Source organism: Dermochelys coriacea, chromosome 24, assembly GCF_009764565.3.
Source record: "Dermochelys coriacea isolate rDerCor1 chromosome 24, rDerCor1.pri.v4, whole genome shotgun sequence".
Lineage (NCBI taxonomy): Eukaryota > Metazoa > Chordata > Testudines > Dermochelyidae > Dermochelys > Dermochelys coriacea.
In genome coordinates this window covers 13,837,932-13,859,647 of record NC_050091.1, presented here as the reverse complement: position 1 = coordinate 13,859,647, position 21,716 = coordinate 13,837,932, and the positions used below count along the sequence as shown (strand labels likewise).

Genomic DNA, 21,716 nt, shown 5'->3' with positions numbered 1-21,716 from the left:
ATCCCGAAATCTCTTCCCTGCCCCGACCGCCATCCCAGAGCAGCAGAGCTGCATGGCAGTGGACACCCAGGGTTGGGCTAGCAGGGGGTGCGGGTCAGGAGTGAGGGGCACAAGGAGAGATAGGGAGAGCCCAGGGCAGGGACAGCAGGAGGCTGCGGGTCAGGAGTGAGGGGCACTGGCAGCGCTGGGGGGAGACCAGGGCTGGGCTAGCAGGGAGATGTGGGTCGGGAGTGAGGGGCACCGGGACAGCTGATGGGGGGACCCCAGCACTGGGATAGCAGGAGGCTGCGGGTCGGGGTGAAGGGCCACGGCAGAGCTGGGGGGGCAAGCTCAGGGCTGGCACAGCAGGGGGCTGTGGGTCGGGATTGAGGGCAGCAGGTGGATTTTCACACTTCCAAGAAGTGATAGCTGATCTTGGGGGATCTATTTATTCCCCCATTCCAGGCTACGGTTCCCACCAGATCCTTCTCCCGTCCTGCCTGAGTTTTACCTTCTCTTCACGACTTTCCAGGCCACTGCAACCCCGGCACCAACCAGCACAAGGCTCCCACAAGCCGTCAAGGCCACCATGTGTGTCAGGGAGAAGCCTGCTGCAAACCAAGAGTTGGTGTGAGCGGTGGGATCGGCTGGGCGTGAATGGGCCCTTCAGGGCTTGTAATGAAGTGGTGGGTACCATGCAGGGCAGGGTCACCTGACGGGCAGAGCTGCCGAGAGCTGGCCTAGCCATGGGGACTGAGCCCCCTTGCCCACCTCTCCAGGGAGGCACAGGTGTGTCAGGGGGCAGGTGGGAACTTATACCTGGGTTGCCATCTGTCTAAGGCAGGCACATAGCACCGTATTTCCTCATATATACATCTCTGCCGGAAGACGAACAGGCCACTGTTTTTTGCTAATGGCAAAATTGGATCCCATGCCCAGCCCCCGGCCGGAGCCAGCAGCTCCCCGCTCACAATGGGGCTCTGCGCCCACGAAGTCGCCCGCACCTCTGGGCCCTCGAAGTCCCCGGGGAGGGTGCGGTTTGGGCAGGCGCCACATGAGGCGGGGTGGCGGGTTCCCCTCGGCTGCGCAGTGACACGTGGCCTCCCCCCAGGGCCCGCTGCCCGGCACTGGGCATTTCCTGCATGGCAGCAGCTTCGGCGGGTCTGCAACGGGCCACGGGATGTGCCCCCTGGAACCCACTGCCCTTCTATAGGACCCAGGAGTCCTGGCTCTCAGCCCATTCCCCTGACACTAGACCCCACGCCCCTCCCAGAGCCAGGGATAGAACCCAGGAGTTCTAGCTGCCAGCCCCTCCTCCCCCCCCCACACTGACCCACCTCTTACCATTCCCCTACTGGAGCTGGATCAGCGTCACTCACAGTGGACGTGGAGCCAGACGGCTCTGCGGGTGGAGATCCCGACCACGGCAGGGTATGTGATGGTGCAGACGAGCTCTTTGCCGTCATCCCCCAGGGCCGATGTGAAGCTGAGCACGGAGCTGTAGGAGAAGTTGCCGTTCTCCAGGACAACCGAGACATTCCTGGCTGTGTTGTCGAACTCCACTGTCTAGGTGATTTGGGGAGGGGTCCCAGAGCAGGTCCCCGGAACCTGCCAGGTCACATTCACCAGCTGTCCGGACAGCAGCACCTTGGGGACCCCCAGCACCGGCTGCTCCGTCAGCTCTAAGCAGACCACAGCATTAAAATTCAACTCAGTGTGGAATTACTGGGGTTAATCCCTGGAACTCACTGCCACTGGGTATTAGTGGGCTTAACCCCTGCCACTGGATGTTGTTAATCTCCAGAACTCCCTGCCACTGGGTATAAGCGGAGTTAATACTGCTGAGCTCTCCAGGACCCCCCGGCCTCACCTGTCACGTCCACCAGCGGTTGGGTCTCCACGCAGCTGTATTGAAAGTCTCCCTTCATGAAACAGAAGGAGTAGTGGTCCCTGTCTCGGGCCCTCACGTCGCTGATGCTCAGGGAGCAGTCTTCCGGGGTGCCCCCACCATGCGGATCCGGCCCCCAGGCTCCCGCAGGGCCCTGCCAGGATCTGTGGTGGCTACGGCCGAGCTGGTGTCCCTGTTGTCGTCCTTGTGGAACCAGTATTCGTAGGCGACCCCGGAGGACTCACACTTGGCTGTGAAATTACAGGGGTGCAGGATGCAGAGACCCTGCTGGGCCGTGACAGGGGCCGGGACGTGGATCCGATAGACGGGCTCCTGGCAGAGCCAACCTGCAGGGGAAACAGATCAGCTCTGCCGGTGCCCCTCAGTCCCAACCCGTGTCCCCCCCAATCCACCCTAGCCCCACACAGAGCTCTGCCGGTGCCCCTCAGTCCCGACCGGCAGCCCCCTGATCCACCCCCGCCCCACACAGAGGTCTGCTGGTACCTCTGAGTCGTGACCCACAGCCCCCTGATCCACCCCTGCCCCACAAAGAGCTCTGCCGGTGCCCCTGAGTCCCGCCCTGGGCCTCCAATCCACCCCAGCCCTGGTCTTCCCCCAGCTTTGCCAGTGCCCCTCGCTCCCGACCCGCAGCCCCCTGCTAGCCCAGCCCTGGGTTCCCCCCAACCCACAGCACTGCCCGAGCCCCTGTAATTCTCCAAACCATAATTTATTTGTCCAGTATCAGGGATTTCCCTGCCACCCCCCTGAAATCCCCCATCACCCCCCAATGTTGAAGCCAACCAAGGGGAGAAACATCCCAGGAACCGAGACGGCACCAACCCGCCAGCTGCAGGTTCTAGTGGGGCATCGACGTCCGAACAGCTCAAAGCACAAACCGGGAGGGATAGCTCAGTGGTTTGAGCATTGGCCTGCTAAACCCAGGGTTGCAAGTTCAATCCTTGAGGGGGCCATTTAGGGATCTGGGGCAAAAAAAAATTGGGGATTGGTCCTGCTTTGAGCAGGGGGTTGGACTAGATGATCTCCTGAGGTCCCTTCCAACTCTGATATTCTATGATTCAAGCCACCGACTGAAGAAACCGCAACCTAAGGGCAGTTCTCCATGTTTGTGTCTCAAACGTTTCCCATTTAGTGACCTTACAAAAGAAGCCCCTGGGGCACCTCTTGCCACAAAGCTTACGCAGGGAAGGAAAGCATCTCACTGCTCCAGCGGGGAAAAGTGGAGAGTGGAGTGGGGTCTAGTGGGTTAGAGGAGGGGGGTTTGGGACCAGGAGTCCTGGGTTCTATCCCTGGCTATGGGAGGGAATGGAAGGGAAGGGGAGTCTAGTAGGGAGGGGGAGACTGGGAGCCAGGACTCCTGGGTTCTATCCCCAGCTCTGGGGGATTCCTGCCAGCCCAGCTGTCTCTGCTATTGTTCTCTTACCCTGGCAGAGCAGTGCGAAGAGGATTTCAATGCAGAGCTTGGTGGAAGGGGGCATCTGCCTGGCTCCTTGCACCCACATCCTCCCGCTCAGCAGCTCCGGGGGGCTGCCAGCGCCTGGACTGACAGGCTCCGCGATTTGCTCCTCTCAGCGGGTCCCAGATCGCTGCATGGGGAGGTGCTGGTAGGAAAGAGGATGTGGAAATGACTGAGCAGAGCAGGGGAGTGGGGTCTAGTGGTTAGCGCTGGGGGGGCTGGGAGCCAGGACTCATGGGTTCTAGCCCGGCTCGGGTAGCGGACTGGGGACGAGTGGTTAGAGTGGGACGGGGCCGGGACTCACACACAGGGTCTGTCTGTACTTACCCAGGGCCTGGGTGATTCTGCACCCAACCCAGAACTGAGCGGGTGCCGAACCGCAGACACTGCAACTCCCACCTCCCAGAGGGAAATCACATCCTGCCAAAACGCCCAGCCCCACACAGCACCGACCCGTGGGCCCCTGTAGTCCAGCGTCCCGCCTGCCCCTATCCATAGCTGGGGGCAGTGCCCTCTCCCTGCATCCCTCCCCCACAGCCTGTGCGCTCAGCCCCTGGGCCTCTCCCACACCCCGGCACTGGTTTTCACACCAGCTGCTGGAAATGTGCACGGCTGACTGGGGTGATGTTTTCCGGGGTGCGAGCTTAGCTGGTGAGCAGCCGTGTCCCCTCCACCCTCCAGCCCAAGATACTGCGTTGCTGGCGAACTGCCTCCCGCCCCCTCCTCTACTCACACCCGGCCTCCAACCTGTGGCTGGCTTCACTACCCAGCTACTCCCAAATTAAACTGCAGAGCAACCCCAGCAAGTGCTCGATCCCTCCCCGCTGCTGGCTGGAGATCTCCCGTTGTCGTACGGGTCCGTCAGCTCAGCAAAGGCCAATGTCCTGCCCCAGCGCCGTAGTCCCCAGCAGCGGTTCCCACACACGCCAGTGTAGAGGGTAGAAAGGAAATCGAAAGGCCAACTGGGCAGACTCACAGCTAAGGTCGCCGGTTAAATCAACAGCAAAGCTGTAGTTCGTTTCACAGGCTGGCTGTCTTTGCAGCCTAGGGCCCCATCCTCCTGTCACATAACACGCGAACCAGGGTGCACCTGATGAAATGGACAAGTGGCAGGTTTAATGCAAACTACACAAAGAACTTTTTCACACACACACACACACCCCCACCTCTGCACCATTAACCTGTGGAACTCCTTGCCAGGGGCTGTTGTGAGGACCAAACCTAGAACTGGCTTCAAAAAAGGATGAGACGTTCCTGGAGGATCTGTCCAATAGCAGCTGTTAGCCAAGATGGGCAGGTGGCAGAGGGAAGTGCGGGGACTCGCAGAGCCTGTGGCTGTAGCGGGGGGCAGGCAGCGTTCTCACCTGCAGACAGCAGGGGGCAGCATATCCCCCCAGACACCGTGGGAAGCCCCCCAAAAGTGTCACCTCCCTCCTCGAACTTCTGTCAGGTGGGCGGCTTATAATGGAGCTGGCGATCGTATGCCGGTCAATATGGTAGCGACTGGGACATGGTCCGTAGGTAGGTTAGAATTGAGCCTGAGTGTGTCTGTGAGTAGATACGATAACCATGGGCCCTGTGGCGTGTGTGTGTGTGTGTGTGTGTGTGTGTAGCGGGGCAGGGGGGGCACAGAGCTACATTAGGCGGGAGGCTTATTGTGGGGTTGTACATCTCCGTGAGTAATTATGGTAACTAGGCAGAGGGAAGCCATTCCTCTCCCCAGAGTCAGCCAGATTCCGCTCCCCCCCCCCCAACACTTGCTGGATGGGAGCTGGCACCCCCTAGAGGGGAAAGACCTCGTGTCCCATTCCCTGCCCAGCAGCAGTCCTGGCTCCTAGACCCCCTGCTTTAAGCCCCAGACCCCACTCCCCTCCTACTGCCAGGGAGAGAACCCAGGAGTCCTGACTCCCAGCCCCTCCTGCTCTAACTACCAGACCCCACTCCCCTCCTACAGCCAGGGAGAGAACCCAGGAGACCTTTGATGGACATGGGAGGGGAGTCTGAGGGTTATGGGGGACGGGGGGGGATTAAACCACCAAAGCGGAGTCTTTGAGAACAGGATCTTTAATCTCCATGGAAGAAGGTGGGGTGGGGAGGGAGCAGTGGCCTCCGGGGTAGGGAGGGGTTGGGCTCATTGATGCGGGGGTCCAGCAGGATGCAGTAGGGACACTCTCTCTCTCTCTCACACACACACACACACACACACACACACACTGCCCCCTGCTCGCAGCTGTTGGGGGAATAGGTCCCAGGATGCTGCAGGCTCCGTCCAGCCCACTAGGCTCCCAGCCCCATCCTCGGGGCCACCATGGACCCCACACTCTGCTCTAGGAGGATTGGTGGGCGACCAGCATCACCACACCTGGGGGAGAGAAAAGAAATGGGCTCAGAGCAGCAATGGGACCAATGGGAGCATCATCTACTGGTACGCAGCACCCCACCCCAGAGGTGGCTGCATCTCAGCGCCGGGCGAGGGGTCCCTGTATAACCAGCCCCTGCGCCCCACCCCAGAGGCAGCTGCCTTTCGACACTCGCCTATGTTGCACTCACCAGTGATGAGGAAGAGGAGGAAGGAGGCCCAGCCGAGGCCGAAGGACCAGCCAAAGGTGACCTGGCTCTGGGCGGCATTCACGGCCCCAGCGAACTCCCCTGTGTACACGGCCAGCGCGATCATGGCACAGAGCCCTGGGGGAAAGGGAGCAGGACGGACACCCCTTAGTGCGGCCCATCCTCAGTCCCAGCCCCTGCGCTGTCCCACCCACTGCCCAGGGCAGGATTCTGGGGGGGGGGGCGGCTGGGCGGGGGAAGACGAGTTCCCGCAGGAGGGTGACGGGGGACATACCTGCACTGAAGCTGCCCAGGAAGGAGACCAAGGTCAGGGACACGGAGCCGGGGTGGGAGCGCAGGAACGAGGCGAAGAGAGCGAAGGAGGAGACCAACCCAGCGATCACACCCAGCAGTGTGAAAACCCTGGTGACCTTTAAAGAGACTGTAGCAAAGGGCCGGGTTAAATAAACAACACTGCACTGAACTGGTTAGAGAACCCAGGAGTCCTGCCACCCAACCCCCCCTGCTCTAACCACTAGCCCCCATTCCCCTCCCACAGCCAAGGGGACAGACCTGCCCGCTGCTGCTGGTTGGTGGCAGAGGTGGGCCCCCTGGCAGAGCCGGGCTGCCCTTACCTGATGCTGAAGAAATTTGTTCACACACCGAATTCAGGCAGCTCTTCCACAGCCCCTCATGGGGGGACCCGAGGACGGTGTCGTCCACCAGCCAGTGGTCGGAGCCCAGGGCCACCAGCAGCAGCAGGAGGCTGAGCAGGGCCAGGACGGTGCTGGAAATCCGGGGAGACACCATCGCGTGGGGGGCAGCGCTGGGATCCGGGAAGCAGCTGGGGGTGGGGAACGAGTTAGAAGCAAATCCCGGCCCAGAGCAGCTGGGCTGAACCAGAGCCTTGGGGCCTGGACCTCAGGCCGCTCCACAGATGAATCCAGGTCGATGGGTGCATGTGGGACGGATGGAGGGATGGGGTGGGGCATGTGGGGAGAGGTGGATGAAGGAGTGGGGATGGACAGACGGATGGATGGGGTGTGTGGAGGGTGTGTGTATGGGGAAGTAGGGATGGGGTGGGGCGTGTGGGGAGGGAGGGACAGACAGAAGGACGTGTATGGGGAGGGATGGAGGATGGGGTGTGGGTGGGGGAGGAGGTATGGATATGTGGGGAGGGATGGGGCAGTGTGTGTGGAGAGGGTGGATGGTAGGTGGGGAGAGGGAGGGCGCGGGGCATGTGGGGAGGGATGGAGGGAGGGAGCGGGGCATGTGGGGAGGATGGGGTGTGTGTGGGGAGGGCTGCAGGTGTGGGGAAGGGCTGGAGGGATGGATGGGTTGTGTTTGGGGATGGATGGAGGGAGGGGGCAGGGCATGTGGGGAGAGAGATGGGATCAGGGCATGTGGGGAGGGCTGGAGGTGTGGGGGAGGGCTGGAGGGATGGATGGGGTGTGTGTGGGGAGGGATGGGATGGGGTGTGTGATAAATAAAGGGGGAGTAGCTCCCTTTGATGGACATCCACCCAGCCAGTAAGCTATAAAATCCCTCTTGGTAGCTGTCCTCGACTTGCTTTACCTGTAAAGGAGTAAAAAATCCCCCAGGTCAAGAAGGGAAAGGGGGCACCTGGCCCACAGGACCAAGGGGAAGGTTGAACTTTTTTTAAAATTGGGAAAAAAACTTTCCCTTTGTCTGTTCTCTGGGGCTGGAGGGACGGAGCAGCCGTGCCATGAGCCGCGAAGCCAGGTATGATCACAAATCCTGCGATCACCCCAGAACGACTTCTCTGGACCCCACACGTGCCCGTGGATCACAAGGTTTAGCTAGACGCGATCAGGGTTATTTCTTTTATTTCTGTTCGGCTCGTGGACTCCTCTGTGCTAAACTCAGCTGCTTTTGTTGGCTTGTAACCTTTAAGCTGAACCCCCAAGAAAGCTCATTTGGATGCTTGGTTTTTGAAATGGCTCCTTTAAAATCTAGCAAAAGCCTAAAATCCAGATGTTTGGGGGTTTTTTAATAACATTTACCTTTTTTCAGAACAGGATCAGATTTTTTGATGTCCCTAAGAGGTTTGTGAATGTTGTTTAATTAGCTGATAGCCCCTGATAATCACCTTTGTTTTGTGTCTCAGCTCTTCCCTGGAGGGGGGTGAAAGGGCTTGAGGGCGCCCCACGGGGAGGAATTCTCCAGGGCGCCTTCCTAGGTTCAAGGGGGGGTTGTTGCATTTCGGTGCTGGCAGCGTTTACCAAGCCAAGGTCAGAGAGAAGCTGCAACCATGGGAGTTTAATACAAGCCTGGTGGGGGGCCACTATTAATTTTTAAAATCCTTGCGGGGCCCCGACTTCTGCACTAGGAGTGACAGAGTGGGGATTCAGCCCTGACAGGGTGTGTGTGGGAGGGATGGGATGGGATGGGGTGTGTGGGGAAGGATGGAGGAATGGGGTGATATGTTTGTGGGGTGGGAGATATGGGGAGGGATGGGATGCAGTGAATGGGGGTGTGGGGAGGGATGGGGTGAGGTGTTTGGGGTGGGAGGGCTGGAGAAATGGATGGGGTGGGGCATGTGGGGAGGGATGGGATGGGGGGTGGGGAAGGATGGAGGAATGGGGTGAGATGTGTGTGGGGTGGGGCGTGTGGGGAGGGATGGGGTGAGGTGTGGGGGGGGAGGGAGGCCTGGATGGGGTAGGGTGTGTGGGGAGGGATGGACGGATGGGGTGAGGTGTGTGTGGGGTGGGGGGAGGGAGGGGGGGAAGGATGGGGCAGGAGGTGGGACAGGTTGAGCTTCCCAAAGGGGGTGCTCTAGGTGGGCTGGGCATCTGCCATTCAGGGGTCTCAGCGCCAGGTGAGGGGTTCCTGTATAACCAGGGGGTCTCTGAGAGGGAGTGGGGGGGCAGGGGAGGGGTGGAAAGCTGGGCCGGGCCCCGGGGCCCCGTGCCCGCTCGTCCCAGTGAGGGGGAAAGAGGAACCGAAGGGGGAGGAAGAGGAAACCCAACACCCACTAACCCTGTGCTATGGGGCGGGATGGGGGGCAGGACCACACCCAAATCCCAACCCGAGAGATGGAGGGTGAGACCCGCAGCTTAGAGAGGGGGTGTGTACGGGGACGGATGGACAGAGGGGCGTACGAGGGGATGGCTGGACGGACGAAGGGGAGTGAGAGGGGATGGCCAGAGGGCGAGTGTGTTTGGGGATGGCCGGATGGAAGCAGGGGTTTGGGGTTGGCTGGACAGGGAGGTGTATGAGGGGATGGGTGGACGGACGGACAGAGGGGTGTTTGGGGCTGGCTGGACAGAGGGGTGTGTGAGGGGGTGGACGGACAGGGCGGTGGGGGGGGTGGCTGGAGCGTGGATACGTTTGGAGCTGGCTGGACGGGGATGTGTGTGAGGGGAAGGACAGATGGACGGAGCAGTGTGTGTATGGGGATGGATGGAGGGGTTTGGGGCTGGCTGGACGGAGATGGATGTGTGAGGGGAAGGACAGATGGACAGAGGGGTGTGTGAGGGGATGGCTGGACAGACGGGGTGTGTGTGAGGGGATGCATGGCTGGATGGAGTGGTCTGTGGGGGATGGCCAGTGGGTGAGTATGTTTGTGGATGGAGGTGGGGTTTGGGGCTGGCTGGATGGACAGAGGGGTGTGTGAGGGGATGGACGGACAGAGGGGGGTATGTTTGCGGATGGAGGTGGGGGTTTGGGGCTGGCTGGACAGAGGGGCGTGTGAGGGGGTGGACAGACAGGGGGGTGGGGGGGATGGCTGGAGGGTGGGTACGTTTACGGATGGAGGTGGGGGTTTAGGACTGGCCAGACGGGGGCGGGGTTGGGGCTGGCCGGAAGGGGTTGTGGGGCCAGACAGACACTCGAACCCCCCCATCCCGAGCGCCCTCTTCACCTGCTCTGCGTCGCCTGCTCCCTCGCAGGGTTGGCTCCGGCTCCAGCCCTGACCCCCCATGGGGCCTCTTGCTCCCGGGTGGCTTCCTGGGAGGGGCAGGGATGCAGTAAGGGCCCGTTGCACCATCCCCACATCCTCTGTGTCAGTTCCTCCCTGCAGCCCGCGAACCCCCCCTCCCCCTCCCCAGCGCCCTCAGCTGCCCCCGGGATCTCCCATCCGAGCCCCAACCACCCCCCAGCCTGCTTAGCAAGGGAAACCCCTGAGTATAGACACCAGGAGTCCTGCCCCCCCACCTGCTCTCCCACTCCCCTTCCAGAGCTGGGCAGAGAACCCAGGAGTCCGGGCTCCCAGGCCCCCCCCACTCTAACCACTAGCCCCCACTCCCCTCCCAGAGCTGGGGATTGAACCCAGGAGTCCTTTGATGCACACTTGAGGGGAGTGTGGGGATAGGGGGCCCTCCGGGGGGGGGATAAGTCACCAGACAGGAGGCTCTGAGAACAATCTCAATCTCCATGGAACAAGGAGGGGTTGGCAGGTTTTTTTCCCCAGGGGAAGGGAGGAAGAGGGGATCACGGCTTGGGTCTGTGGAAGCCCAGGGTAACAAACACACACACACACACTGCAGGGCCCAGCCCCTCCATCAGGGGGCAGCAAGGACACACACATACACACACAGAGCAGGGCCCAGCCCCTCCAGCAGGGGGCAGCAGGGACGCACACACACACACACACACACACACACACAGAGCAGGGCCCAGCCCCTCCAGCAGGGGGCAGCGCACACGCGCGCGTGCACACACACACACACACACACACACACACACACACGGTTTGCCCTTCAGCACTCCCCCAGCAAGCAGGATTACCCACAGGCACGTGTCAAGCCACTGGCTCGGGGGCTACATGGCCAAGGTCTAGTCTGGTGCCTGGTGAAGCCACTTACACTCCTGGGCGTGACTGTAACGTGCACCCGCCTGGAGGGTGGCACCGTGGCAGGACCGCTGGGGGGGAAGGGGGCACGTCCTATAAAACACTGGTGCCACCTTCCACATAAGGCGCGTATCAGGTGCCTCAAACCCAGTCCCCTGCCGGGCATGGGTTCCTTGGCTGGAGCATGGCTAGGGGACGTGACTCCGCTTCCCCTGGGGCGTCACCAGGTAACATGGGTGCACCCAGCCCGCCAAGCTCGTTATCCAAGCGTGCCGCTGACGGTGAGTCTCGAGATGCCGCCACGTTGTCCATCTCTGTGCTGCCATGTCTCTTCGCAGGGAGCTCTCGCAAGCAGGCAGGGGCGTTTGCTCTCCGCCGTCACAGGGCCCAATTGCATCCTGGGCCCCGGGCATTGGTGGCTGGGCTGGGATTCCTGACTGCGGTTTGGCTGCCTGCTTTGGCCACCTCTGGTCCAGGCCTGGCGTATACACACAGATAACCAACTTGCAATAAGCAACCCTGCCAGCTCTGCCACGCCGATTTGAACTCTGATGCGAAAGCGACCGAGAAAGGGCCAGACATCTGCTACTGCTCGGCAGAGGGACGATCAACTTTAAACTAGTTTCTCTCTCTGCCCTGTTTTCGACGCAGCTTCATTCGCTTCACAGATCTGGGATACAATTTTCCAAAGAATCTAAATGACTGAGGCATCTAATTCTCATGGGACTGAGAACCCCACAGCTTAGATCCCCAAAGGTATACACGCTCCTAACTCCCATTGGCTCTTCATTGGTATTTTGGCACTTGTGCCTACATATGCACCTTTGAGGAAATGGGCATATGTGACTTAGGAGCTTTTGAAAAATTCTCCCCTTCCTTCACTTTTATTTATATTTTTATATACACATCTTAAAACCTAGGAAATTCAGTGCAAAAAACTTTGTGATTATTTCAACATAAGTTAACGCACAGGGCTGGTCAGCAGCCTGAATTTCTATTCTGTGGGACATTCTGAATTTTGCTCGTTCCAAATGGAAACAAAAAATCCAAATCTGAACATTGCCCGCAAAAGGAAAATTCCAAAAAATTTCTGCATGGGATCATCCAAGTGTTTCGATTTGTTTCATTTAGGCTTTTAATAGTCTATTAAAATATTCAAGGTCATATACATTATATTGATGCAGGCTTAAATATTATGTCATACTAAAAGTCATACTTGGAACGTAAAAGTCAAAACGAAACGCTTCCATGTTACCAAAAGGAAATGATGTGTCTTTTCCCCGTTAAAACCCACAAATTCCTGCGAAACATTTTGGTAGCTAGATAGATTTATGCACAAATATGTAATATTGCTTTGGCTTTAGAGCCAGCTCAATTGCCATAAAAACTTGTTATTAAAAAGAAAGGAAATTTCATGTGAGCAAATGTTGTAAGGGCCTTGCTTGACAGGGGCTTGGTCCGTGACTAGAGCTGTCAGATGCTATGAACATACAAATTAATAATAATTTATTTCCAAATATTTAAAACAGTTTAATACCGCTCTGGCACTTGAGACAGTGTAAGTTGCTTTCAAGGATCTTTCCTGCCTTTGACCAAAAACCTAGAAAATTAAAAAATTGTTTAAAAAACATTGTTGGGATTTCAGAGGCTTGAACTACAAACACTGCCAAAAGAAAAGGAGTACTTGTGGCACCTTAGAGACTAACAAATTTATTAGAGCATAAGCTTTCGTGAGCTACAGCTCACTTCATCGGATGCATCCGATGAAGTGAGCTGTAGCTCACGAAAGCTTATGCTCTAATAAATTTGTTAGTCTCTAAGGTGCCACAAGTACTCCTTTTCTTTTTGCGAATACAGACTAACACGGCTGCTACTCTGAAACCTGTCATTAAACACTGCCAAGTGGTTTAAAACTGCTTTAGGGTTTGAGGCCCTTCAAACAAAGGGTTTCCAAGCATGACTAGTGATTTTGTGGGTAGAAATCAACAGAGGAACAAACTGTTTTAAGGACCTTTATTCTTTTTCTTTAAAAAAAGAAAAGAAAAACCAAGGAAATTCAATGCATAAAACTTTGTTAAAGGCAAAAATCAGAGCTGCCTGGCCAAAAACACAAAACTTTAAAACTACAGTTCCTGCAGTTATGTTGTCTTAGCTCATGCTACTCAGGAGGGGCACGAAGGTAGAGAGAAATTTCTGAGCAGTTATAACTCCAGGGGCCAATTTAATTTTACAGCCTGCCTGCTTATCAATCAAAGCTACAGCACAAGTTCACTCAGCACAGGTGCTTGATATTTTAAGTCCGGTTCTAAAGGAAGGATGGTCCTGCCGGGAACTCAGGACACCTGGGTTCCAATTCCCAGCACTGCCGCTGTGTTCCTGTGTGACACGGGGCAGGTCAGTCCATCTCGCCGTGCCTCAGTTTCCCCCAGGCTGTAAAACGTGGGGTAATCAATGCTTCCCTTTGTCTGATTTGATTCTAAAGCAATTGGGGGCACGGGGCTGGCTCTGGTTACATCCAGCACCGAGCGCCAAAGGAGGAAGCTGGCCTGGAATCCGATGAAACGAACGAAGGGCGTTTTCTATGGGGATGTCCCATTGCGGCAGGTTGCTAGAAGGCGGGGGGGTGGGGAATGGCGAGGTATCACTCGCCCCGGGTTTCAGGTGTCTATCGATTCACTGCGGCGCCATCACGCAGGGTTTAACACGTCTCAGCCACGTGCTGGCATCCGTGCATCCGATACGCACACATGTAAAATATTCCTGCGAGGGGGAGAGAGGGGCTGTTTAACAGCACTCAGGGGTCAGGACTCCTGGGTTCTCTGGGAGGGGAGTGGGGTTTAGTGGTTAGAGGGGGTGGGCTGGGAGTCAGGACTCCTGGGTTCTATCCCTGGCTATGAGAGGGGGCTACTGGTCAGAGCCAGGGCATTCCTGGACAGTGAGTGTGAAACAAGGAATTGGATGAGGAGAAAGGTCTCCTATTGCCACCCCCAGAGGGGAGAGGCCCCATTGCCCCCCACCACCACCACCCTGGGGCTGGATGGGAGCTGGCGCCCCCTAGAGGAGAAGGGCCTGTACCTGCGAAGAAGGTCATGAGCAGGGCGACCCAGCCCAGGATGTAAGACCAGGAGAAGCGCCAGTCCCCGAACCGCTTGCCCAGGAAGTTGACGGTAACGCCAGTGTAGACAGCCATGGCCAGCAGGACGAAGAGCGCTGGAGGGGGTGGGGCAGAGAGACCGATGGCAGGACGACAGGCCAAAGAAACGTCTACGTGCGTGGGAAGTGTAACTAGAGCACGTGCCCCTCCCAGAGCCGGGAGAGAACCCAGGTGTCCTGGCTCCCAGCCCCTCCCCCCCACTCTAACCACTACACCTCATGCCCCTCCCAGAACCAGGAGAGAACCCTGGCGTCCTGGCCCCCAGCCCCAGCCCCTCCACCCGCTCTAACCACTAGACTCTGCTTCCCTCCTTGTGTCTTGCTGGCCAGCTGGGGTCCCCGCAGCAGTGGGAAGACACTTACTGGAGATGAAGAACGTTATCCCGGCAGCGAACGATCGATTGAATCTCTCGAAGGTGGATGAGTGGGCGAAGGACAAGATCCCCATGATGATGCCAGCAAAACACAACAGGGCAGAGACGATCATGAAGGCCCGGGTGGCGTTCCAGTAGGCTAGAGTGGCAAGGAGAAAACACTCAAAATCGCTCCTGTTTAGAAGGGGACAGCTCGCCCGGCACACAGATGCAGCCACCTCTGGGCAGGGCAGCTGGGGAACAGCCACATGTAATGCTGCACAGGGCTGGCTCTCCTGGCACAGAGATGCAGCTGCGTCTGGGGTGGAAGAGCTGGGTAACAGCCACACATAACACTGCACAGGGCTGGTTCACCCACTGCGGAGATGCAGCCACCTCTGGGGCAGGGCAGCTGTGGAACAGCTGCACATAACACCACACGGGGCTGATTCGCTGGGTGCTGAGATGTAGCCACCTCTGGGGCAGGTGGCTGGTTAATTCACAACAATTCAGTACAATTGAGGAGGGGAAGGAAATGAAAGTCTCAGCTCGTGAGAGGATTTAGGGAAGCCGAATGGAATTGCCCCAGCTGGGGTTTGGCCCAGAACCACAGGTTCAAGCCCTGCCTCTTGGAGGAAATACTAGGACCTCTGGGAGTGCTCCCTAGTGCCACCCTGGGGCATCGGGCCAGCCATGCCTGCCAGGGGAGAGCCCCCACCCCACTCCCTGCAGCACAGCACCCCCTAGTGGTCCTTACCAATGTTCTCCGTCTGCATGTAGCACTTGCCCACCAGACAGTAGCGCCAGAGGCCCTGGTGGGCCAAGGCCCCCTGGAGCCGGTACTGCACCCAGTAGTCAGTGGCTGTGCAAACCACCAGCAGGATGTTCCCAACCGAGGCGCAGAAAAGACCCCCTGCCATGAAGCTGTACATCCTGCCTGAGCCTGCAGACAGCACAAAGCCGGTTAGAGTTGGGGGCGGGGGCTGGGAGCCAGGACTCCTGGGTTCTATCCCCGGCTCTGGGAGGGGAGTGGGGTCTCGTGGGTTAGAGCAGTAGGGGCTGGGAGCCAGGACACCTGGGTTCTATCCCCGGCTCTGGGAGGGGAGTGGGGTCTCGTGGGTTAGAGCAGTGGGGTCTGGGAGCCAGGATGCCTGGGTTCTATCCCCAGCTCTGGGAGAGGAGTGGGGTCTCGTGGGCTAGAGCAGTGGGGTCTGGGAGCTAGGATGCCTGGGTTCTATCCCCGGCTCTGGGAGGGGAGTGGGGTCTCGTGGGTTAGAGCAGTGGGGGCTGGGAGCCAGGACACCTGGGTTCTATCCCCGGCTCTGGGAGGGGAGTGGGGTCTCGTGGGTTAGAGCAGTGGGGTCTGGGAGCCAGGACACCTGGGTTCTATCCCCGGCTCTGGGAGGGGAGTGGGGTCTCGTGGATTAGAGCAGTGGGGGCTGGGAGCCAGGGTTCTGTCCCCGGCTCTGGGAGGGGAGGGGATCAATAAGTGTCGTAGCAGCATAACTGCATGGGTGTGTGTCGATGTGTGAGTGGCAGGGGGTGTTTTTCAGGGCCTGTGTGGGCGCATTTGTGTATTAGCGTAGCCAGGCCAGTGTGTGCATGGTGTGGGGTGGTCAGTTGGTTTGTGTCCTGTGTATCAGTGTCTCTCTGCTCCCAGGTCACTGTGTGTGTATGTCAGAGGGAAAGCCCCTCGGTGGGTCCCTGTGCCTCCTCTGCCCCCCCCGTTGTTGCCCCCTACCTGTGCCGACCCCAGCGCCCGGCTCTCTGCTCCGCACAGCCCAGAGGCACTCACTCCTCTCCTCACCCAGCCGCCGGCAGTGATTTTGCAAAGGCCGGCAAATCCCTTAATGTCAATGACAAGCCGGGGGGGGGGGGGGCATGGCAGCGACAGGTGGTTCCAGAAGGCCGGGATCTGCAGTCCCAGCACTCCCGCCCTCGGGGAGGCTCAATACAACCTGATGAGTCGGTCAGTTCCATTGAGCCTGGAGCGGCCACACAGGGGCCTCCCAGGGCAGCGCGGGGGAGAAGGGATCCGGGTGTCCAGGTTTCATACAGGGTCCCCTCCCAGGTGCTGAGATACAGCCGCCTCCGGGGCAGGGGCTGTTTATACAGGGATCCCTCGCCCAGTGCTCAAATGCAGCTACCTCTGCGGTGAGGCACAGTGCCCATCCTGATACCCCTCAATTTTTCTCCCTACAGGGCTAATTGGATGCTAACCCTGTTCCTCTCCCTGCAGCGCAGAGACACCAGCCCAGGGACGGGCTGCGTTCCTCCTGTCCCCCAAAGGAGGGAGCCAGCGGCAAAAGGAAGCCCACTGCTGCATCTAGAGGAACTGGTCCACTGAAAACGGGCAGATTTTCATTTCATTCCTGGCACCTCTGAAGCCAGTCCCCCGGCCTGGGGCCAGATGAGAGCCGGCGCCCCCTAGAAGGGAAAGGCCTCGTGTCCCATTCCCCGATCCTCTAACTTTCCAAGCAAAGTTCCGCAATATTGACTCACTGAAAACCCAACGCAGCCCAAATACAAACAACACCTTTATTCACAACCGCAGAGAACTCAGCAGACGCCAACGTGTCTTAGGGTGCATTAAATGACAGTTATTCTGAAGCCACCTGGGTGTCCACTCTCCGGGGTCCAATTTGGATCCCAGCCACCGCACCCACTGGGGGGCACTGGCTTCCGGCCCTAGACTCCCATCCTGAGGGATCTCATCTCAGTTCCCTTTCAAGACACAACACCCCAGAAGATCGGAGGCTATTTCTTGAGGTAAAACACACGGACCATGCTAATGATCTCTTTAAAAAAAAAATCAGGGACTTAACGACCCCCAAGCCCCATAACCAAAGGGGAACACTTTGCTCCTCAGATTCTAAGGATGAATGTGAAAGCATCTTCTGCTCTTAATGTCTCAGGGCCTCTGTTAAAAATACCCCCCCCCACACACACACACCACGTGATTATCCCACAATAATGCTCACTGGTGTTCAGACACAGGCATGTCTCATGCATAATCCATCGGGGTCAGAAGCCGCTGCTGGAATAGACGTCACATACGCAGTATCATTTCTCTCCACGATACAGAGATACAGAGCGCACTTGTCTTCTTGCTAAGTACAGTGTAATTTCTCTGTGCTTTATATTAAAATGGCAAAGTTGCCTAATTGCATATGTACACTATCATATAACATGCAACTAATACATGCAATCAGTCAAATTCCCCTTTTTAATCTCTACATAGCACACAAAGTATATAGCCTGTCAGAGATCATAACAATATAATTTCTGTGCAATATACATCAGATATGCGATACAATGTACATGCAATATAGATTAAAGTGCTGAATTTCCATTAAATGCACCTCTATGTCACATGTGCAACAAGTCATATGGAAATTAAACCTCTCGATAGCACAAGATAAGAGTTCTACGGGCAATATAATTTCTCTGGGATACCGATGCAATCATTCAGATTCACTATTTTAATCTCTACTCATGGCAGAGACATTATTTTGGGGAGAATTATTTTGCATATAGATCATGACAATATAATTTTTTGGGCTATATATCTATCATATGTGCATGGGCTATATACATTAAACAGGCAAATTTCTATGATTGCATATATATGTCTTAGATGCAACAAATCAGATTGAAATTTTGTATAAAACCGTGTATAAATCTCTAGCACAAAGACAGAATTCTAGATGCAATACAATTTCTCTGGGATACACAGCGGTGAAAATGGGGGATTTGAATGATTGCTAGATCATAAATGCAGTAAGTCAAATTCACCATTTTTTCCTTTGTATTGCACAGAAGTTATACTGCAGATATGACATATACAGCATATGCAATAAGTGAAATTCACTTTTTCAATCTGTACACAGCCGAGAGAAATTTTATTGCATGTCTAACATCTATATTTTAGCAATCAATCGACTGTACTCCGAGTTCTGGTATAGTTAGCACAGCGACTGGCTCACCTATGTAATCAATACAGACTTACACAGAGAGCTGAGTTCAAACTCATAATCTCCAGAGAGAAATGTTTCAACATGTTCAAACAATTCACAATCCAACTCTCTTTGCAAACACAATTTAACGCTGTCAGGGGGTCAACTCTAACAAGACTTCCAAACAGCCTGGCTCTTGGGGTGCTTTTAAACCTAGAAAGAAAACCACAAATCTTGAGAAATTCCAAACGTGATGATATAAAGTAAGAGTTCGGGGGGGTGTGCGTAAAAATCAATGGAATTTATATATACTTTTAAACCCAGGACTAATCTCCAGACCTCTGACATCACAAATTTAGGCCCTGACCTTGTGAAGCGAGGCAGGTCACGGCAGATCCCTGTGTGTACGCATCCACTCAACGCTAAGCACTTGACACAAACCACAGGGTTAATTTGCAGAATACAGGGGGGCTAATTTTGAGCTTCCGTCTCTAACCCGGACATACAAGCATAGGTTCAAGTTAGTAACAAAATGATACCAAACCCCCGTGACCTGGCACTCTGGGGTAGAAGATAGGGGATTTGGGATAGTTTCATAACCAAATCTTGGAAAGTAACAAATTCAAAGAGACAAACGCAACAGAAATCTGGCTCGATCTGTTGCTTTTTAGGCAACCCCCCATTTCTGATCATATTTAAACCTAAATCAACATCAAAACCTTTGGACAGAGAAAGACAAGAGCTTTGGAATGGAGGATCTTGGTTAGAAGGCTTGTTGGGGCAGGTTAGGAATGGAGGAGGATGGGTAGAAGACCGCTGGAGGATGAAAAAGAACGGGGTTATTAACAAACCAACCCTTGGCAGAACTTGCCCCGCCCAGGGCTGAGGCCTTCGGGCTGAGCCCAGTGGGCTGGTGGAGTCAGCAATGGGTGGCCGCTTTCATGGAAGACCCATGAAGCGGGTCTACGGGTCTTTCCGCGGCACCGGGCTCACGCACTGTCCTTGTTCTCTGTGGCGGCTCTGGAGACGTCAACGCATCCGGCCATGAAATCGCCGAGCTCAGCAGGCCTCTTGCCACTCGGGCCTCCTCCTCCTTCTGGGGGCCGTGTCCCACGTTCGGCGGTGCCTCCAGGGGGCCCTCTCCCCTGGCGCGGCTCCGAGACGGCGCTGGACCTCTCCTGCAGGTCGGAGAAGAGGTTCTGGAGATAGCTGGAGAAGGGCCCATCCTTGCTCGCTGGGCGAGACGTTGTCCTCTCCTGGAGGGAGGCCGGTTGAACCTTCAAATCCACCTGTGGAAGAGGGGAAACCCCTGCGGCCGATTTGGGGGACTCCTCATACGCCTTTTCCCAGTCTTCTCCTTCCTGGGAAGCTGGGAGGTTGGGCTGGGAAGACCTGGCTTTCTCCAAGATGCTCCCTTGGGCACTGGATCCCCCGTAATCTGCCTCCCAATCTTCCCTGGCAGCTTTGGCTGCCTCGGTTTCCCCTGCACCAGACCCCCATCTCTTCGCTCCCCCATTAGACCATCTCTTCACCCCAGCGGCATCCCACGGGCAGCCATCTTGGTTCCGCTTCCTGGCTGCATAATCCGAGCCCTGGGCTCTCCCCAGGCCCCACTGCCTCGCCTTCTGTGGGGCGGAGTCCGCCTCCCCCCGCAGCCTCTGTCCCCCCCAGGGGCGAATGAAATCTTTCTGCCTCCTTGCTCGCCAGTTCTCCCCCCAGCCCCTCGGCAACGGGGACTCTCGCCAGTCCCGTCTCATGGAGGAGTCCCGCCAATCACCGTGGCCCCCGGGTATCTCTTGGGAGCAGCCGGCGCTGCTCTGCCCCATGGCGCCAGACCCACAGCACCCGACCTGAGCCGGCTGGGGGCCACAGCAGTAGTGTGGCTGGCACCCGCAGCCCAGCGCATGCTGGGGAGGCCCGCCCCGGCCTATGGCCAACGCCCCGTGGCCACTGGAGAGGGGCGGCTGTGGCAAGGCTGAGTAGGCCCCCAGGAGGGCGCTGTTGAGCAGGCAGGCGAGGGCGTCCAGCCGGACGGGCACGGTGATGGAGGAGAGGGCCCCGGCCGAGGGGCGACCCAGGACCCAAGGCGTGGCAGAGACGGGGGTAGGGCAGGAGGGCATCTTCTCCAGCGCGGTCTGGTCCGAGGCGGGCGGCTCCGTGGGGCTGGGCTCGGTGGGCCTGGGGGAGCTGCGGGGGGGGGAACGGAAAAGGGGGTCAGAGACAGAGAGATCCCACCCCCTCCAACAGGAGATGGGAATTCTGTGGAGGGAGGGGCGGTGGTCTGTGGGGGGGTGTAGGCATGTGAATTTGGGGGGCTGTCTTTGTGGGGTGACCCTGGGTGTGTGTAGGATTTGGGGAGGCTGGTGGAATCCCTGTGGGGATGGGGGAGGGTTCCTCGTGGGGGGTGGCAGATGGGGTGTTTGTGGGAGGAGGTGCCCTGGCTGGGTGGGGCTGGAGGAAGGGAGACTCTAAAACTGGAAAGTGGGTTCTCATGTGGGGCAGTACACCCTGGTTGGGGGCTGTAAGGGGGTCGGATGGGAGGCATGGAGGTCTTTGGTTGAGGGGGGATCTATGGGGCTGGATGGGGGTTCCCGTGGGAGACAGGTGCTCTGTGGTTGGGGGCGGGTTATGGGATGGAGGGTTGTGGCTCCTTGGCTGAAGGGCAGAGGGGGGGTGCCATGGAGGGCTGGGGTGATCCTGGGGGGGGCTGGGGCAGTCAGGCATCCCGCCCCGCCCCTCACCCCGCGTTCCAGGCGGCCCCGCTCGGCCCCTCCATGGTCCCGGCTCCGTGGGCGGCACGAACCGCTCAGCGCCACGCGGTGGGGCGTGGCCTAGAAGGGGGAAGGGCGGAGCTTGTGGCGAGATGGGGCGGGGCCTGGCTGTAGGAGATAGGGCGGAGCTTTTCAGGAGAGGGGCGTGGCCTTGGAGCGCGAGGGGCGGGACCTGAAAATGATCGGGGGGGGAGGGCGTTGACATAGATAGTAGGGGACTATGGTTCTCTGGGGCGGGGCTTATTGGGATGTGGGTGGGGCCTATGCCTATTTGGGGCGGGGCTTAGCGAGATGGGGCGAGAGGCTTCTAGTTTTGCAGTTTTTCCTGCCAGCTGGGCCCTCCTGGGGTAGCTCAGATCCCCCCCACATGCGCATAGGAGATGGGGGGTGGGCTCTGCCCCACCGGCAGCTGCTCCTGGCCTGGGCACCCTGGGCTAGGGGAGCTGGCCCAGCAGCCAGTTGCTGCCTATCAGGATTAGTGGGGAGCTGGGCTAATCTGGTTTGTGGGCGGGGCAGCCCACTGTGGGGGAGGGAAAGGCCAGGATCAGGCCCCCTAGCATGTGGAGAAAAGGATCAGGACTCCCGAGGAGGGGCTCAAGCTCTGGTCAGGGGTTAGGCTCTTAACACACAGCAATGGGGGGGGTCCAGCATGCAGCAAAGAGTGGGGACAGTTCCCCATATGGGAATCTCACCTGGAACTCCCCTTTCCATCCACACGCCCCCAGCCTGAGGTCTCTGGGTCAGCAGAGAGGGAGGGGATGCCAGGCTGTACAGGGAGGGGG

At 57.6% G+C, this 21,716-nt stretch overlaps 3 protein-coding genes across 6 annotated transcripts; all 3 read right to left on the bottom strand.

The window, feature by feature from the left end:
- Positions 1-3,152: 3,152 nt before the first annotated feature.
- Positions 3,153-9,876, bottom strand: LOC119847665 (protein NKG7-like). Of its 3 annotated transcripts, XM_043501932.1 has the most exons (7): positions 9,772-9,876; positions 7,411-7,463; positions 6,524-6,732; positions 6,184-6,330; positions 5,892-6,026; positions 4,318-4,431; positions 3,153-3,486 (listed from the first exon to the last, which is right to left on the bottom strand). In XM_043501932.1, exons 1-7 carry the CDS (start codon positions 9,829-9,831, stop codon positions 3,335-3,337), a joined length of 870 nt encoding a protein of 289 aa, XP_043357867.1. In that variant the 5' UTR covers positions 9,832-9,876; the 3' UTR covers positions 3,153-3,334. The 3 variants fall into 3 exon arrangements, with proteins under 3 accessions (XP_043357867.1, XP_038238543.1, XP_043357868.1); XM_043501933.1 differs by lacking the exons at positions 3,153-3,486; positions 4,318-4,431 and adding an exon at positions 5,450-5,703 and having other exon boundaries at positions 9,772-9,858; XM_038382615.2 differs by lacking the exons at positions 3,153-3,486; positions 4,318-4,431; positions 7,411-7,463 and adding an exon at positions 5,398-5,703 and having other exon boundaries at positions 9,772-9,865.
- A 2,879-nt stretch (positions 9,877-12,755) lies between these two features.
- On the bottom strand, positions 12,756-15,230 carry LOC119847645 (lens fiber membrane intrinsic protein-like). The gene is made up of 4 exons (XM_038382588.2): positions 14,965-15,230; positions 14,218-14,367; positions 13,777-13,911; positions 12,756-13,461 (listed from the first exon to the last, which is right to left on the bottom strand). Exons 1-4 carry the CDS (start codon positions 15,137-15,139, stop codon positions 13,400-13,402), a joined length of 522 nt encoding a protein of 173 aa, XP_038238516.1. The 5' UTR covers positions 15,140-15,230; the 3' UTR covers positions 12,756-13,399.
- A 1,309-nt stretch (positions 15,231-16,539) lies between these two features.
- C24H19orf84 (chromosome 24 C19orf84 homolog) lies at positions 16,540-21,008 on the bottom strand. 2 transcript variants are annotated; one of them, XR_006276861.1, is made up of 3 exons: positions 20,905-21,008; positions 19,019-20,350; positions 16,540-18,376 (listed from the first exon to the last, which is right to left on the bottom strand). XR_006276861.1 is itself a non-coding variant. In XM_038382587.2 (2 exons), the coding sequence occupies exons 1-2, from the start codon at positions 20,937-20,939 to the stop codon at positions 19,153-19,155; spliced, it is 1,233 nt and encodes a 410-aa protein (XP_038238515.1). In that variant the 5' UTR covers positions 20,940-21,008; the 3' UTR covers positions 16,543-19,152. The 2 variants fall into 2 exon arrangements, 1 of the variants encoding a protein (XP_038238515.1); XM_038382587.2 differs by having other exon boundaries at positions 16,543-20,350.
- Positions 21,009-21,716: the final 708 nt, after the last annotated feature.

Bases quoted from the DNA above. Each gene is read 5' to 3' on its own strand.
- LOC119847665 (XM_043501932.1), bottom strand. From the start codon at position 9,831: ATGGGGGGTCAGGGCTGGAGCCGGAGCCAACCCTGCGAGGGAGCAGGC. The intron at 7,464-9,771 runs GTGAAGAGGGCG...ACTCCTTTACAG, and splicing joins GAGCAGGCGACGCAGAGCAG to GTAAAGCAAGTCGAGGACAG. The intron at 3,487-4,317 runs GTGAGTCTGCCC...CTTTCCTACCAG, and splicing joins TTTAACCGGCGACCTTAGCT to CACCTCCCCATGCAGCGATC.
- LOC119847645 (XM_038382588.2), bottom strand. From the start codon at position 15,139: ATGTACAGCTTCATGGCAGGGGGTCTTTTCTGCGCCTCGGTTGGGAAC. The intron at 14,368-14,964 runs GTAAGGACCACT...TTGCCACTCTAG, and splicing joins CATGCAGACGGAGAACATTG to CCTACTGGAACGCCACCCGG. The intron at 13,462-13,776 runs GTACAGGCCCTT...TCCCCCTCGCAG, and splicing joins GCTCATGACCTTCTTCGCAG to GAATATTTTACATGTGTGCG.
- C24H19orf84 (XM_038382587.2), bottom strand. From the start codon at position 20,939: ATGGAGGGGCCGAGCGGGGCCGCCTGGAACGCGGG. The intron at 20,351-20,904 runs GTGAGGGGCGGG...CCCCCCCCGCAG, and splicing joins GGGGCCGCCTGGAACGCGGG to CTCCCCCAGGCCCACCGAGC.